We start from the raw sequence: 17,062 nt of genomic DNA on the forward strand, positions 1-17,062 counted from the left end.
GTGATCTGTAAGTTTTAAGTTTTGTTTTCATGGTAGTGGCCTTTAATTAGGACTCATAGATATAATTTTGAATTTAGCCACAGCCCAATTCCATAGCCTCCAGTAAAGCTTGCAGTCAAACCCTGTGAGACTTCCCCTGTTTGTACTAATTACACAATTGTAGACATGTCTAAAGTATTGGGATTCTTTTGTCCCCAAGGACAAAGAGTGTTAATTATAAGGGGTATGATGTTTCTTGACAAATCTTTGCGAATTGATAAATATGGCATGTCAAAATTTAACAATAAAGCATTGTTAAATATAAACAATTGTAATTATTTTAGTAGCTAATTACATGCATCATTTTATAGAGAATGGACTGACCAAAGCAGAGACGGCATACTTATCTGATCTACACCAACAGTCCCCCAAAGTAAAAAGCAGCAAAATCCCATCCACACGCAGAAGGAAACGCCCCCATACTCACTTGCGCATCCCACATCTACATGAAGTCCTGAGCCCAGTAACTACTCCCACCGATGAAGAGAGGCAGCATCATCATCATATCAGACACGTCGCAGGTTAGAAGAACTTCTAGCTATCAAAGAAATTATATTCATTTTAAACTGTATAATCAATCTCCCTGGGTCTTTTTGTCTTCCTCTGTAACTCTCTTTCTCACAACGCCTTCCTTCCTCCATCTCTCCTTTTACTTACACGTCACTTTCAATTCTGTATTCCATCACCCCCTTTGTTTATATTTGTTGCATTTTATATTTGTCCATGAAACCTGTTTCAAATTATGGTTTTGTTTGAGTATTCTAGAATAGCAAATCTTGAATGAAATGACGAGTGCTCCAATTTTTACTTTCCCATTTTATGGATTTTAATTTTTTATGTATTTACCTCAATAAAGCACATGTGTAAAGCATAGTAGACTGGGCTATTCATGTTACCCATTCATTATCTATATAATGTGACGGAACCTCCATTTCCAACAAATACTAACATTTGTTGGCGTGCAGCAGTGCTTATAGCATTTTCTTTATTTCGTGGAGATTTTTTCTACCAACTAATGTAGCAAATTTTAACAGTTCAGAATCTGCTCCTGGATTACTGAGGTAATTGAAACATGGGAGATGGGGACATTAAACTTTACATTTCAATTTTGGAAAAAAAGTAAAGAATAAAAAATGGAAAGCAGTTGGAAAAAGTCTTTCCCTGGCCATCCCCCGTCAGCATTAACTGACGGGTATCCCCTCCCACTGACAGATGTGTCCCCTAGCAGAGTTTAAAGCCCCACCTACCTACTTCCTCCCTGTCTTCTTTTTCTCTCTGCGGTGTCCTCTGCAGGAGGTATATTTTTTTTCTTTTGTGGCTCACCCGGTCCTTTTTAGGGCTGGAATCCAGGCGCAGTTGGCCTCTCTCCGCCTGAAGCTCCAGGTTAGCGTTCGCCTTAGCGCATTCGCTCTGGGGATCCCTCTTAGCGGCCGGGGATTGCAGGTCTGTTGACTCTAACTCGCTTGGCGTTTGTTTGCCGGCGCGTACGCACGTGCGCGCGCGTGTTTTTCGCGCGCGCGCGTTACTTCTGACGCCCGCGCCGGCGTCATCACGCTGCGCCTTTTGGCGCCAGTTCTTAACCGGTTTTCGGCATCCTTGCCTTTGGCCTGGTAGTTTTTACTGTGCTTAGGCTCCTTAGGATTGCCGGCTGCCGAGAATTGTGCCGCCCCTCAGGTTATGGTGAGTCACTTTCAGGTAAGTGTTTACTTCGAAAAGAGGCATTATCTGTACTGAAAGTAAATTGTTTCTTACAGATGGAAGATTCATCTGGGAAAAAGAGGTTGGCTTCTGGATCTGAATCTGATGTTGTGATAGTCTGCAGAGCTTGCAAGAATCCCGCTGTTAAGGGGAAGAGGCTCTGCAAACAATGCATCCTCGAGTTGCTTGACAAGGACTTTGGTCAATCTGCTCCAGCTAGCAAAAAAGCAAGATCCGTAGAGCTGGATAGTCAAGCTTCCCCTTCGGGGGCTGAGTCTGCCTTATCTGATCCGTCTCCAGCGGATATCTTGTCATGTATTTCTCAAGCTGTGTCACAGGGCATTAAGGAAGCAACGGTGAATCCAGGCCCTTCAAATCCTAGACAACAAGTACCGTATGAAGAGTCTGAGGAAGAGGAAGATACGGAGGATGAATCCGATCCCTCTTTTGATGTCAAATTAATTCCAGCCTTGATCAGGGCTGTGAGGCATTCCCTTACTCTGCAGGATGAGGAGCAGACATCCACGCCCATTTTTGTCTCCAAAAAGGTGAGACAAACTTTTCCTATGCATAAGGAAGTTGAGGAGTTAGTATCAGCCGAGTGGCAGAAAGGACCAAGAAGAGTTCCGGTCGAACCTAGATTGGAGAAGTTCTACCCCTTTCCTGCTGGAGTCTCCAAGGTTTGGGACTCTCCCCCTACAGTAGATGCTCCTGTAGCACGTCTTTCTAAGAAGACGGCATTACCAATTGATGATCTCTCAGCACTTAAGCATCCTATGGAGAAGAGGATGGAGACAGAGTTGAGGAAAACCTATTTGGTTGCTGGGGCAATGTTGAGGCCTTCAGTCTCGCTAATTTCAGTAATCAAGGCCATGTCTCTTTGGACAGAGTCAGTGGCTGTTGATACCAATGAGGAGACTTTAAGCGAGCAGTCTTTGCAGGTTCTGGAAGACATCAAGATGGCATGCAATTTTTGTCTCGAGGCTGCTGTGGATTTAACCAGATTGGCAGCTAGAAGTATGACTTTTTCGGTCGCAGCCCGTAGAGCCTTGTGGCTTAAAGCTTGGTTTGCGGATACTGCCTCTAAGAATGTTCTATGTAAACTTCCTTTTGAGGGGCAGATGCTCTTTGGAAAGGCGTTAGAGGAGATCATTAATAAGTCTTCAGGAGGGAAGAGCACTTTTCTCCCTCAAACTCCCAGACGTTTTAGGAACCCTCCTAGACGTCAGGATCGTTTCATGCCTAGACGTAGGGATGACTCAAGATTTTACAGACCAGGCAAGGAGTTTTTTCGTGCCAACACTTGGAGGACAGGGCAGTCCAATGTGTTCAAGGGGTTCAGACCCAAGGAAGCTAGATCCCCCAAAAGGCAAGCCAAGCAACAATGATATGAGGCCTGTCCTGATTCCTGTGGGAGCAAGATTATTAAAATTTGCAGGGGTCTGGGCAAAGGAGACGAAGGATGTTTGGGTAAAAGCTATTGCGACCCGAGGTTATATGATAGAGTTTCTTTGGAAACCCAGATACAATCATTTCATCCAGACTCCGGTCCCTCGGGAGGAAGACAAGAAGGTTTTTTTAAAGGAGTATATCCAGAAACTAATTCTGAAACAAGCAGTGATTTCAGTGCCCAATTCTCAACAGCGAAAAGGCTTTTATTCTCCCCTGTTCCTGGTCCAGAAAAAGTCAGGCGATATGAGGCCAATCCTGGATCTCAGGAAACTAAACAAGTGCGTGAGGGTTCGCTCCTTCAAGATGGAGTCCATCTTAACCATCAAGAGGGCAGTAAGTCCTGGAGACTGGCTCATCTCAATCGATCTAAGAGACGCATATCTGCATGTGCCCGTCGCGGTAGAACATCAGTGTTTCCTCAGATTCTTTTCCTAGGGCAGCATCTACAATTCACCTGCCTTCCGTTTGGCCTTTCCATGTCACCCAGAACATTCTCAAAGGTCTTAATAGTTGTCATTGCGAGGTTAAGGAAACAAAACATAGAGGTTTATCACTATTTGGACGACCTATTAGTTGTAGCCAGAAATCCAGAGATCCTAGAAAGACATCGAGACACAGTGATGTCGGAGCTACAGAGGTTCGGATGGTTGTTAAATCTGGAAAAGAGCCAACTTGTACCAACTCAGAGATTAGTCTATCTGGGAGCTCAGATAGATACATGTCTAGGGATGATTTCCTTGTCTCAGGAGAGGATCTTCAAGATAAAACAAATGATGACAACGGTGGTGTTTTTACACTGTCTTCCAGCAAGACAATTTATGCAGGTTTTAAGCAGTTTGACTTCAACAATTGGAGTAGTTCTTTGGGCCAGATGGAATATGAGGAAGATTCAAAGGCTATTTCTGATGCAGTGGGATCGACACAGGAAAGATTGGAACCAAATGATTTACTTTTCAGTGGAGGCAAGGAATCAGATGTTATGGTGGCTGAATGCCTCAAATCTTCGGAAAGGATTCCCTCTGCTAGATCAAAGGCCATTAAACATCTACACAGACGCTTCGGGCTCCGGTTGGGGAGCACATTGCCAGCAGTGGTCAGTCCAAGGTCGTTGGGAGAAAGATCTATCTCATCTGCAGTCCAACATCCTGGAATTAAGGGCAGTCTGGAAAGCTCTACAGGCTTTCGAACCTCTACTTTGGGCAGAGGAAGTCTGCATAAGATCGGACATCGTCTCAGCAGTAGCTTATATCAGGGGTCAGGGAGGCACCAGGAGCAGGGCAATGATGAAAGAATTGAATCCCATTATGGAATTTGCCCAGTCATGTCTCTTGGGGATAACGGCAGTTCATATTCCCGGGAATCTGAATTGGAAGGCGGACTGGTTGAGCCGCAAGCAAGTAGATCCTGGAGAATGGAGCCTCAACAGCCAGGTTTTTCGGAAGATATTGGAAAGATGGGGGAGACCCGATCTGGATCTCATGGCCTCTGTGAACAATCACAAACTTCCAATCTTCTTCTCCAGAGTTCCATGCAGGGAAGCGTGGGCGACGGATGCATTTGCCCACAGTTGGAACAACCTTTGGGCTTACGTATTTCCCCCATTCGCAATGATCTTCAAGGTTTTGAAGAAGATTTTGAGGTCCCGGATCGAAGTTGTCGCAGTCCTACCGGATTGGCCGAGAAGGCCTTGGTATCCGTTGTTAAGGAGGTTGGCTGTGGACAAACCAATGAGACTCCCTTACAAACCAGACCTTCTGTTCCAGGGTCAATTTCTTCATCCTGCTCCTCAACAACTAAAGCTAGCGGCATGGAGACTCAGCTCAACAGGCTGAGGGAAGAGGGCTGTTCGGCATCCCTTATAAATACTTTGTCAAAATCTCGGAAGAATAGCACTTCTTTAAAATACGATAGGATTTGGAGTGTTTTTTCTTCTTGGGCTACGAAGGAAGGATTCAATCCTGAAAACCCAGAGGTGATTCAAGTGTTGGAGTTCCTTCAGTTGGGTTTGGATAAGGGCCTCAGCACTAGTACCCTTAGAGTTCAGGTATCTGCAATTTTGGGAATTCAGTTTGCCAGCAATCCTTTGATAGTTCGCTTTTTCAAGGCTGCAGTAAGAATTAGACCACCAGTTAAGGAGCTTGCTCCCTCTTGGGATTTGCCGCTTGTGCTGGAAGCTTTTTCAATATCTCCTTTCATTCCTGAAGAGAACATATCCATGTGGGATTTAACTCTGAAGTCGGTATTTTTGGTGGCTATAGCTTCAGGTCGAAGGGTCTCCGAACTGCAAGCTCTGATGGCTAACCCTCCTTACACAGTTTTCAGTGATCAGGGAGTGACACTCAGACCAAGTTTATCATTTCTGCCGAAGGTGGTGTCTGAATTTCACCTAAATGAACCGATATGTCTTCCAGCCATTGACAAAAATTCAGATCAGGAGAAGGATATTCCTGAAGTTCTGGATATAAAGAGGTGTTTGGAGAGGTATCTGATCTCTACAAGACCCTTTAGGAAGTCTGAAAGCCTGTTCATTATCCCTTGTGGAGCTAACAAGGGTCAAGCGGCTTCGATTTCCACGATTCGTAGATGGATCATTACTATGATCAAGAAGGCTTACTCGCTAAAAGGGCAAGAAGTACCTGAGGGGGTCAGGCCCCATTCAACCAGAGGTATGGCGACGTCTTGGGCGGCAGAAGCAGGAGCACCTACAGATGCCATTTGCAGGGCAGCTACCTGGGCTAGTCCTAATACTTTTGTTAAACATTATTGTTTAGATGTCAGGCTAACCAAAAGAGCTGATTTTGGTCGTAAAGTTATTCAAGCAGTACTGAATTCTAAGTAAACTGTTTGATTCTCCCACCCCTTGTTTCATTGCTTGGGTATTACCCGTCAGTTAATGCTGACGGGGGATGGCCAGGGAAAGGAGGAATTCTATCATACTTACCGTGATTCCCCTTTCCTGGCCATCCCCCTAGTCAGCATTCCCTCCCGAATCTTAGAGCTTTTTACAGAGACAGGGAGGAAGTAGGTAGGTGGGGCTTTAAACTCTGCTAGGGGACACATCTGTCAGTGGGAGGGGATACCCGTCAGTTAATGCTGACTAGGGGGATGGCCAGGAAAGGGGAATCACGGTAAGTATGATAGAATTCCTCCTTTATTTCTGCAAACAATCTAAAAATAGCTGAAACAAATGTTTAGAAGGTGAACAACCCCTTTAAAGCTTTGTTAATAATTAAATGTGATCCTGAAATGGAAAATGCATGCTAGTTGCTTTGGGTGACTTTAAATTACAAGAATTGCCAAAGAATGTATCAACTTTGACACATATTGTTTAAGCTTTGCTTTTTTTTTAGGGTCAACTCAAACGCGGCATATTCCAGAAGAGAAACCAAGTAATTTACAAAGCATTTCTAAACTCCTGCTGGTGATCAGCTGTATGTAAGTTAAATATTTAGAAAACTCATTATATATTAAAAATATATGTCAAAGTATTTAAGCCCATGCAACACATGTAAATGGTTATTTACTAAAACTCCTCATATTTTACCAGAAACAAACTTGACTTCCCTCCCATTCACAAATGTAACTAATTAACTAATAATTAAACTTGAAAAAATCATCTGAAAAAACTAAACAAATTCAAGTTTTAACAAATACCTCAAATTATTGGAGTTTATAGGCTTAAACCCCTTAAAGGAGAAGGAAACCCAGTCGCGCAAAAACCCTCCCCCCCCTCCCCTGTGTTGCTTCCCCTCCCTCCTCCCCCCTGGCCTACCTGTCTTGCTGGGCAAATGCCCCTAACTTGTTACTTACCCTTCTGCGCAGGTCCAGTCTACGGAGTTCACCGATGCCATCTTCTTCCAAGCGATCTTCTTCCTGCTTTGACTGGCATTTTGGCGCATGCGCAGTAGGAGCATTTCGCCGGTACGGATCTACTGCGCATGCGCCAAAAGTCACAAAGTTTTCCAATCTCAGTTAGGGGCATTTGCCCAGCGAGACAGGTAGGCCAGGGGGGAGGAGGGAGGGGAAGCAACACAGGGGAGGAGGGGGGGTTTGCGCCGACTGGGTTTCCTTCTCCTTTAAATACCTTGAATGTATCAAGTTTTTGACTGAAAACCTGCATCAAATTAAAAAAATCTCACAATTCGATTTGTTGCATGATTTTGTTGCAACTTTTTCCTGCACATGCTTTTTTATGGATTTATTGGTAAATTAAGGGGATTTGGGTTTTTTATAGTGAGAAAAAGTTGTGTTTTGCATCTAGGCAGTAATCCATGACAACCAAATGTTTGCTTTCATTGTTTTACCTTTTGAGTTGGCTAATATAAAATTCTACAGATACTGTCCAGGTGCAAATTTGGCAAGTGTTAATACTTTATTTTTTCACTATAGTATATGTTCATTTTTCTTTTTTATATGTTCATTTTCTTAATACAGTTACTTTATTTTAATTTGGAATATAATGTACACTTCTTTCCTTTATTTCCTAGTTTGGTGCTGCTAGTGTTGCTCAATGCAATGCTTTTCTACAAACTGTGGGTGCTGGAATATAGTACACAAGCACTGACAACATGGCAAGGCCTTAGGCTTCAGGACAGGTAAAGACAATTGCTTTACTTTAAAATAGTAAAATTTTAGGGTACAAAATTAATGTTTACCCAGGGTCTAGTAACCAGAACTAGTAATCAGTTGTTGTCTTGCAAACAGTTGAACAGTAAATGGTACCAGGCAAGTTGAGGCTATCGCCTCAGGCGGCAGTGCCCCACTAGGTACCAGGGGCAGCAAAAATGCTGCTCCTGGTACTTTAAGAGCGAATTTCTGGCGGAGGGGGGGCAACAGCAACTACTGCTGCCTCAGGCGGTGGAGGTGCCAGGATCGCCCCTGCAAAAGCTTACTTGCAACTGATGGAGATGATGGAAAAGTGATGGATTCCAGACATCAGTTTCTATTAACTTGAATATTGAGGGTTCATACATCTACCTTCTTGTGTAGTAGTTAGTACTACTACACAATATCACTTTGCATTTTATCAATTTACGTAACAATATATTTGGATGTTCTTCAAAAACCATACTCCTCTCTGACACAGATTGATAGTTGCACAGCCCCAACCTAAATTTATTTTAGAAAACAACTCATTTTAAATGTTTTCATAAAGTAAGAAATATATAGTAGACAATTTAGGGTCTCATTTACATGTTGGGGAAGCATGCAAAAGACAAAAACTAGCAATCGTGTTTTTCGCACTTTGCACCATTCCCAAGCATTGATCACCTGTGACAGCAGGTCCTTTCCTTCCAGAATGGCTTAAACCTGTGTTTTACCAATGAATAAAGCACTGCATTTGTTGGGAAGTAATATATTTATGAGGGGCCAGGATGGGGGAGGCACATAGGCTTCCCAATCTCTGCACTATCTACCCCACAACTTGCACTTCATTCAGACATCCAAGTTAGGGAGCACTAGCTGACTCAGGGGGGAAAGGAGCTCTGTACTTCTGCCTGCCCTGTGTTTTTTTTAAATAATATAAACTTTGTCATACAGTAAACAATAATAATTAATTTTTTCAATGTTTAGAAATGTTTGGACCTATTGGACATATATTTTTTGAATTCAACTTAATATGTAGAAACAACTAATAACACTTTGTAAGTGCTAGTGAAATGATACTAAAAATGGCAGTTTCTTAGCTAAATGTGATGCTTATGTTATGTGCTAAAACAGCCGCCTGCCTCAGTCACAAGCGGAATGGACACAGTTGTTAGAATCCCAACAGAAACACCATGATACTGAAATGCAAAAATGGAGGCAAATCATTAAGTCTTCGGTGATGCTGCTGGACCAGGTATGTAGGCAGAGCTTTTTTAAAAGGGTAAAATTGACCATCAGGGTCTACAAGGCTGGGGGGGGGACCAATGTTTTTATCTGCTGTCAATTTTGTACCACCACAGTAGGTGTATAGTTTTAAAAGTGTGGGAACAACAAAAAAAATTACCGGTACTTACTATTACCAGAAATCCATTACATAATTTTAGTTATGAGGATATTTTCAAAATCTTTCTTTTGTTTGAGTGTAAAGCTATATACTTTTTGAATTTGTTTTTGCATTTCTTTCCTACTACAGATGAAGGATTCACTAATAAACCTTCAGAATGGAATAATTTCCCGAGACTTTGTTTCAGAATCGGAAGAAAAACAGTACCAATGAAAACTCCTGGTGCAGACAACCAGAGAAAAGAGTGCAATATGTGTATAGAAAAGACTTGAATGTAGATAGATATATTTGTATACTATGGAAGCAAATGTATATAATATAATACATTTAAAAGAGAGCAGCTATGTGGATGAATGTTTATCTTCCTGCTGTCTGAGATTGGAGGTTTTCAGATATTGGCACAGTTATATCTGACTTAATTTCTCAGCACTTACTTTATGTTCTAAAGAAAAGTCTGTGCCGCTCTTCCATGGAACCAGGATCTTTCCCAATCCAATGTACAATTCTGCTCCATTGCTCTACCTCCAATGCCACAAACCTTGCAGATCTCAGACTGACATTGCCCTTCACCATGGAGCTGTTCACTGGTGCCCTAAAGTGCTGTGGAGATATACACACAGACAGCCCAGTTATCTGACTTGAGAGAAGAATGGGGCTGTTGCACAAAAGCTCCATGCGGATATTTCAGAATAAAATGAAGTGACTCATCCGCCAAACTCCACTGCCACTAAGCACACGTCTGACAGTGCACCATCTGTGAATAACCTATCTCCTAGATGGAGAAAATACCTGGAAGAAGTTTTTTTAACAATACTTTTCTTTTATTTGAGTAATTTAAAGCTTGAATTATAGGGATTTCTTTGTCTTACTTTTCACATGTATGGAATTCCTAGTGTGGATTAGGTTTTACCTGCAGTTTTCTTCTCAAACAGTAGCTGTTGGGCAATTAATCTACATACAGACCATTATGTGGAGATGACCAATGAGTATCTTGTTTTTAAAATCCAGGGAGTTTCCAAAGTATAATGTTTCCAGTTATATGTGTACAGCCACTGTAGCAGAATAGTTTGGATTACCATTTGCCTAACTTAATTTTAACTGGTTACTCAATGGTGCAAATAAGAGAGTGCTGCTAAGAATCATGAGAGTCTCCAGGTTATGACATATATATATATATATTTCACAGGCACTGAAAGAGATGCCTCTCTTTGTCATCTCAATATTGTTTTCTTCTTCTGGCTGCTTGCTCGCTTTTCTACTATAATGTATCTATAAATGGTGTGTACTGAGAGCCAGACAGCTCCAAACACACCTTTGGAAAGGACTTTATGTTGACCTGCAGGCTCTGGTTAACACTGCCATATTTCTGCTCAATGACACATGCTTTGAAGCAGCAAATGATATTGAGGGTGTGGAAAGTGTAGTATGTTTGGTAGCTGGCTGCCTGATTTGTTATAAGTGTGATGGATGCTTACATGCATAAGTAGTGGTGTAACTAGAGTGTGCCAGGCCCCCCTGCAAAAAAATCTTTAGGAGAGGCCCAGCGCACTCCAATCCCTATCCTCCTCTGGGACCCCTGTTCCCGGGCCCCCCTGCGACTGTGGGGGCTGCTTCCTCTATAGTTACGCCACTGTGAATAAGATGATTCATGCATTCCTTAGATGTAATATGATCAGAGAATTGGGAGAATTTGTTCTTAGCACTTTTATTATAAAAAGCCACCTTACAATGTTAGAAAATATTTTAAGAACATTGTTGTGCTATTGGTTTGCACTGGATAGCGGGAACTGCAGTACAAAAGAGCAACAAAATGTGTACTGATGTCCTGTTCAAATATCCTATGCCAATGCATGTCTGTGTTCATTATAATATTATCTAACACTAAAGGAAGCTGATAAAATAATGTGTTTAATCCACATGGGCCTAGATATTGGTCATCTACCTACTGCTTGGTTTACTGAAGGGTGGAAATATGCTGATTACATTTCAGGTCTGGGGTAAAAATGTTTATGTTAAAAGTAAGCATTCACTATAAAACTGTATATAATTGCCCCCCCCTCAAAAATTGACTTCTGTTCTGCAAATAATCCAAAGAAATTGCAAAGAAATGAATACTTGAATAAGGTTTTTGGTAATTTGTTTTGTATCATAGTTGTGAAAATTTACCAGCCAAAAAAGTGACTCTCAAATTTTACCCAGACAGTATTGTTCATTGACGTAAGTTGATTGGTGATTTTGACAGATTCAGTTTTGTTAATTAAAAAAGTTTTGTAATACAAAAATAGCCCTTCCTCTTTGAAAAAACATGTTTGTCAATATAGGCTTGTATTGGAATAGTTAATATTTTTGCATTCATAAAGGTATGAGCTCTATTAACAAGAATGCTGGGGACATGGCTGATCACATAATGTGGATCGCCATTTAAATATTGAACTACCAATATGTTTGTTTTGCCATCAGCATGACTTTATATACATTTAATTAAAGTCAAGTACAAGGTACTGTCTGTACTGAAAAAATGAATCACTGAATCACTGACACTGAATAATTCTTTGTTTAAATGGGACGCAATGGAAAATTGCTGCTCTACTTTGCCACTTTCTCGATAACAGGTTTCCAGAAAATAGTTCCCATACCTATATTATTGTTTTCTTTTTTCTTGGAATATATTAATAGTTAAAATGCTATAGAGGTTAACGTTCTTCAGAGCATATAAATGGTTTACTCAATAAGAAGTTAATGATTGATGATTGTATTTTATGCAGTTTGTGGACTGATGCTTTGAAAGCAAGAATTGCAAGGGGTCAGTTACATGATTTGTCAGAATTGCTGAGCACATCTGCCAAACATGTAGTCAAATAGTTGTATTTATCCATATATATAAGGTTACTGAGTATGTAATCAGTTGTTATGCATTTAACTGCAGGACCAATCACAGTGGACATAAATATATATATATATATACAGGTATGGTATCTGTTATCGGGAAACCCATTATGCAGAAAGCTCAGAATTATGGAATGGCCGTCTCCTATAGACTCTATTATAATGAAATAATGCAAAAACATGATTTCCTTTTTCTCTGTAATAATAAATCAGTACCTGGAACTTGATCCAAACTAAGATATAATTAATCCTTATTGGCATATTGGGTTTATTTAATGTTTACATGATTTCCTAGTAGAATTAAGGTATAAAGATCCATATTACAAAAAGATCCGTTATCCAGAAAACCCCAGGTCCTGAGCATTCTGGATAACAACTCCCATACCTGTACTTCAGTCTGGGGACTCTTTTTGAGTGAACCAGAGTGTTGATTGTTCCCCTTCGGCCCTGTCTCTCTTGTATAAATACAAGACCACCTGGTGCCTGGAGAGATTCAGATAGAGACTCTGTTCAGCTTTAAGATTTTCAAATATGTGGGGTAAAAGACATGTTTGGGGGGAACTAGTATGGAATATGACCAAAATTCTCCCATATTTCTTCATTAATAATAAAAAAGGACAGTATGTTGCACAGATGTAGGCTTATGAGCTATGTAAAAATTGAAATGGATTTGAATAACATTTAGGTATTTAAAACATATATATTTGCATTAAAAAAGAAAAAAATACAACTAGTGTGATGTAGCATTTTATTGTTATTTTAAATTATATTGTACAGCGATGCAGTATATATTGGAGCCTTATAAATAAAGGTTAATATGATATATACTTTTGCTTCTATGAATTCTCCCCCAGGAATTAAGGCAAAAGAGGTGAGCAGCAGCATGAAAATGATAGCACCGTTTTGTACCAAAATCTTGCCTTAAGTAAATAACTATTTGGGGGGACATATGCTATTATTATAAACAAATCAGTGTCTTAATGCCCATTGTTTTTGGTTATATGCCTCTATTAATAGGGAATATTTAAACATGGTTCTTTTTTTTACTTGCTGAAAATCTCTTATTGTTTCATGGTGTAGTTTTATTTATTTTGGCTTACAAAAATATGTATTGCGCAGATTTATTTTATCTTATTGTACTAGATGCACATTATTTAACATCTTCATTGGTCTTGGATGTAAAGTTTATTACTAAGTACTTTGAGGATTATTTATTAAAGGTTGGATTTTATTGGTTTTAGAGGTTTTTGAAACCACAACTAAACTCACAAACTCTTAGGGGCCCATTTACTTAGTTCGAGTGAAGGAATAGAATAAAAAAAACTTCAAATTTCTAATGTTTTTTTTGGCTACTTCGACCATCGAATTGGCTACTTCGACCATCGAATTGGCTACTTCGACCTTCGACTACAACTTCGACTGCGAACAATTCTAATAAAAAATCGTTCGACTATTCGACCATTCCTTAGTCGAAATACTGTCTCTTTAAAAAAAACGTTGACCCCCCCTAGTTCGCCACCCCCATAGGCTAGGTCCCCATAGGCTTTCTAAGTATTTTTTGGTCATTCAAAAAAAAAAAATGGTTCAATCGATGGATTAAAATTTTTCGTCGATCAAATTATTTGCGGTAAATCCTTCGACTTCGATATTCGAAGTAGAAGGATTTCCATTCGGCGGTTAATTAACCCTCAATATTCGACCATAAGTAAATTTGCCCCTTAAACACCAAATATTGTGAGATTTATTTAAAAAAAAAAGTACGAACGAAAAAAAACACAAATACTTTAAAAACTTGAGTTTTTGAGTTTTCTAGTGCAGAAAAACTACAGGTCGAAAATAATTTAACGTGGTCCAATAGGATCAGTGCAGCTCCCATTGACTTCTATAGAACCTCAAACTTCTACTTGGGGAAGTTTAGCATTAAAGGCTTTTGTGGTTTTTTCACTTAATAGATCTCAAATTTTTCGAGTTTTATAGAAATATAGAAAAAACACACATTTTTAGAGATTCGTAGAAAAAAAGTGACATTTGACATTTTCAGGGACGCTCCTGCCATAAGTCAAGGTGGGAACTTTGCCTCAGATGACAGTGAGTGGCCAGTTACCCTAAAAAACAGTGCAGAAAAACAGTTTTTCCCCTTGTTATTCAGAGGTTATTAAGTTTGAGCAGCCTCTAGACACAGGTCCCTTACCCATTCCACCATAGCCATTCAGTTTGCTGTATGTTTCCTCAGAGTAATGAAAGTTGGTGTAACATTCCCATACAAATGTACCAGACTGGTTTTTGTGCACAGAAGTGAAAAAGAGACACTTTTCAGCCATCAATGCATTTCTTACTGTCATGATAAGTCAGTGCTTACATGTATATTTAAATGTTTATGCTTATATGTAAACCACACTCATAGATACACAAACAAACATACACTAGCAAATGCACTAACACTCTTGAAACCATCCATGCAGATATAATGATCTGCACATGTTTTAACACAATTCCATATTCAAAAACATCTAAATGTCAGATCCATACTTTCTCACATCTTACGCATTTGCATGTGCACAATCTTAGATCCACTAAACCTTCCAAACCATCACTAAATCTGCCATCTCTTAACACTTGTATTCACAAATACACTCCCTCAACCCCCCACATATCATATTTGTACACTCCCCAGCTGCACACTTACAGATGTACTTCCTCACACTAACCCAGTGAATCACACTCACAGTTGTACAATCACACAGGCTAAGCTAGCGCCAACCAAAAATACAGCTCACTCTCAGGCAACAGAAGAGGCACAGAGCGTTGCTCTCTCCACCTGGATAAGCAACCAGATCAAAATAATTTTGTTAAGCAAATTCCTGAAGTTTAGTCATCAGACATATTCATAAAATACAGTTGATTAATGCTTAAATTAAAACTATACCCCCAAAATAAACACTTAAGCAACAGATTCATATCATATTAAGTGGCATATTAAAGAATCTTACCAAACTGGAATATATATTTAAGTAAATATTGCCCTTTTACATCTCTTGCCTTGAGCCACCATTTCGTGATGGTCTGTGTGCTGTCTCAGAGATCACCTGACCTGAAATACTACAACTCTAACTATAACAGGAAGAAGTGTAGAAGCAAAAGACACAACTCTGTCTGTTAATTGGCTCATGTGACCTAACATGTATGGTTTGTTGGTATGCTTGTGAGTACAGTGAATCCTACGATCCCAGGGGGCGGCCCTTATTTTTAAAATGGCAATTTTCTATTTATGATTACCCAATGGCACATACTACTAGAAAAGTATATTATTATGAAAATGGTTTACTTACATGAAGCAGGATTTTACATATGAGCTGTTTTATGCAATATCTTTTTATAGACCTACATTGTTTGGGGGGTATAGTTTTCCTTTAAAGCTAATGTTACACTGGGCATTTCAATCAAAACCACAATATTATCTGTGAGTCACTTCCAGCTGATACCAGTGTGAGACTCATCCGAGTCATGTATTTTTTCTCCAGATATCAGGTGAACGAACACCTGCAAGATAAAATGCTGGGAAATCACTCAGAAATTATTTTAATTGTTCAGAATAGCCTCATTTGCCATGGTCCTAAGGGGTGAAGGAGGCAGGGCATGTTATCACCAATGGGGAAGTACCTGTAAATACATTTCACTCCAGAGGAATAGATATCACTGCCTATACAACACTACCTTGCACAATTGCATGAACATACCTTTTTTGTATTATGCAGTTGAGTGCTGCATGCAAAGTTTCACATGCAGTGGTTTTTATTCATTTCTAGGCAACATAATGTTTGGACACTGGAGAGGCAATTTCAGTTTGTCATCATGTAATGCTTGTATCTGGTTCTTATTCCTTTGTAAGCTTTATCTTTATTTTCTAAGGGTAAGGCAATGGTACACCCACAAAAAATCTGTGCTACCGCTAGCAAGTAATCTCCCAAAAATGCCTTTCCCTTTACTAACCTGTGAAATTCTGCATGAAAAACATGAATGTGGTGATCTGTCGTTATCAAAGGAAACTACCTTCTGCCTCTGAACTTTTAGTGCTTAGACCAGAAATCTTCCCATGTTCCATAGCCCTAAAGTAATTTAAAACAATAGATTTGTTTGATTGGATAATCCCCTTTTTTCACTTATTCTTTCTTGATATGTAAAAACATACATTCAACAGGCTTAATAGCCACTTTTCCAATAGAGCTCACTTATTCAATTTCACCAGCATTTGTCACATGCAAAACCTTGGAGGATAGCGTCTTATTAACTGGTGATGTATCCAGTAAGGCTTATATTATGCAACTTGCTTTGTGAGAAAAACTACTTTGTCTGTTTTATTACCTTCATTTGGTGTGTCAGGTCTCAATACTCAAGCCTACTTGATAAAGTAAAGGGAATTATGCTTTAAAAAGAATCTTTCTTTCTGAACTGGGTCACTGCATGCCACAAATACAAAGTAGAAACATATGAAAACTGGTATGTTAAGTGCAGGGCCGTGCGTTTAAACAGGGAATGCACTTTGCACCTTTCATTATTAATGAAGATAAAGCACTTTCTTGCATGTGAGATATATTTCATATGATGTTGGCTTTGAATGATGCATACCTGACATGTTTGCCTATTATTTCCTTTAGTGGGGCACTATGATAATCAAACATTAATTTGACTGTTTTCTAATAGCTTCATGATATGTGTGTATTTTGAAGATTTATGTCTGCTAAACAGTTTTGCATAAACAAGAGCAAAATTAATGTATCTTCTTTTTCATGTTTATGTGTTTGGGTCACTGCATGTTTGAGGTTATGGTATATAGTACCACCCACTTCAAAACAGACATGATCAATGTACACCAAGATCTGGCCTCTGGACTCCTTTACTGACAAGATCATTTTACTTTCTATTACAAAGCAAACTACTGTTTTCCTGCGGTCTACATTTCTATTCACAACTCACAGTAGACTTATAATACTGCAG

At 39.7% G+C, this 17,062-nt stretch overlaps 1 protein-coding gene across 7 annotated transcripts in view; it reads left to right on the top strand.

Annotated features, from left to right (window-relative positions):
• The window catches only part of LOC108697225 (protein Aster-B), a 102,095-nt gene extending 88,797 nt beyond the window's left edge, over positions 1-13,298 (top strand). For all 7 annotated transcript variants that reach the window (XM_041571268.1, XM_041571271.1, XM_041571267.1 and 4 more), the window contains 5 exons: positions 351-560; positions 6,540-6,624; positions 7,677-7,784; positions 8,911-9,031; positions 9,311-13,298. In XM_041571268.1, the coding sequence (XP_041427202.1) occupies positions 351-560; positions 6,540-6,624; positions 7,677-7,784; positions 8,911-9,031; positions 9,311-9,394 (608 nt within the window). In that variant the 3' untranslated portion in view covers positions 9,395-13,298. The remainder of the gene's footprint in view (positions 1-350; positions 561-6,539; positions 6,625-7,676; positions 7,785-8,910; positions 9,032-9,310) is intronic.
• Positions 13,299-17,062: the final 3,764 nt, after the last annotated feature.

This window comes from Xenopus laevis, chromosome 7S (assembly GCF_017654675.1).
Source record: "Xenopus laevis strain J_2021 chromosome 7S, Xenopus_laevis_v10.1, whole genome shotgun sequence".
Classification (NCBI taxonomy): Eukaryota; Metazoa; Chordata; class Amphibia; order Anura; family Pipidae; genus Xenopus; species Xenopus laevis.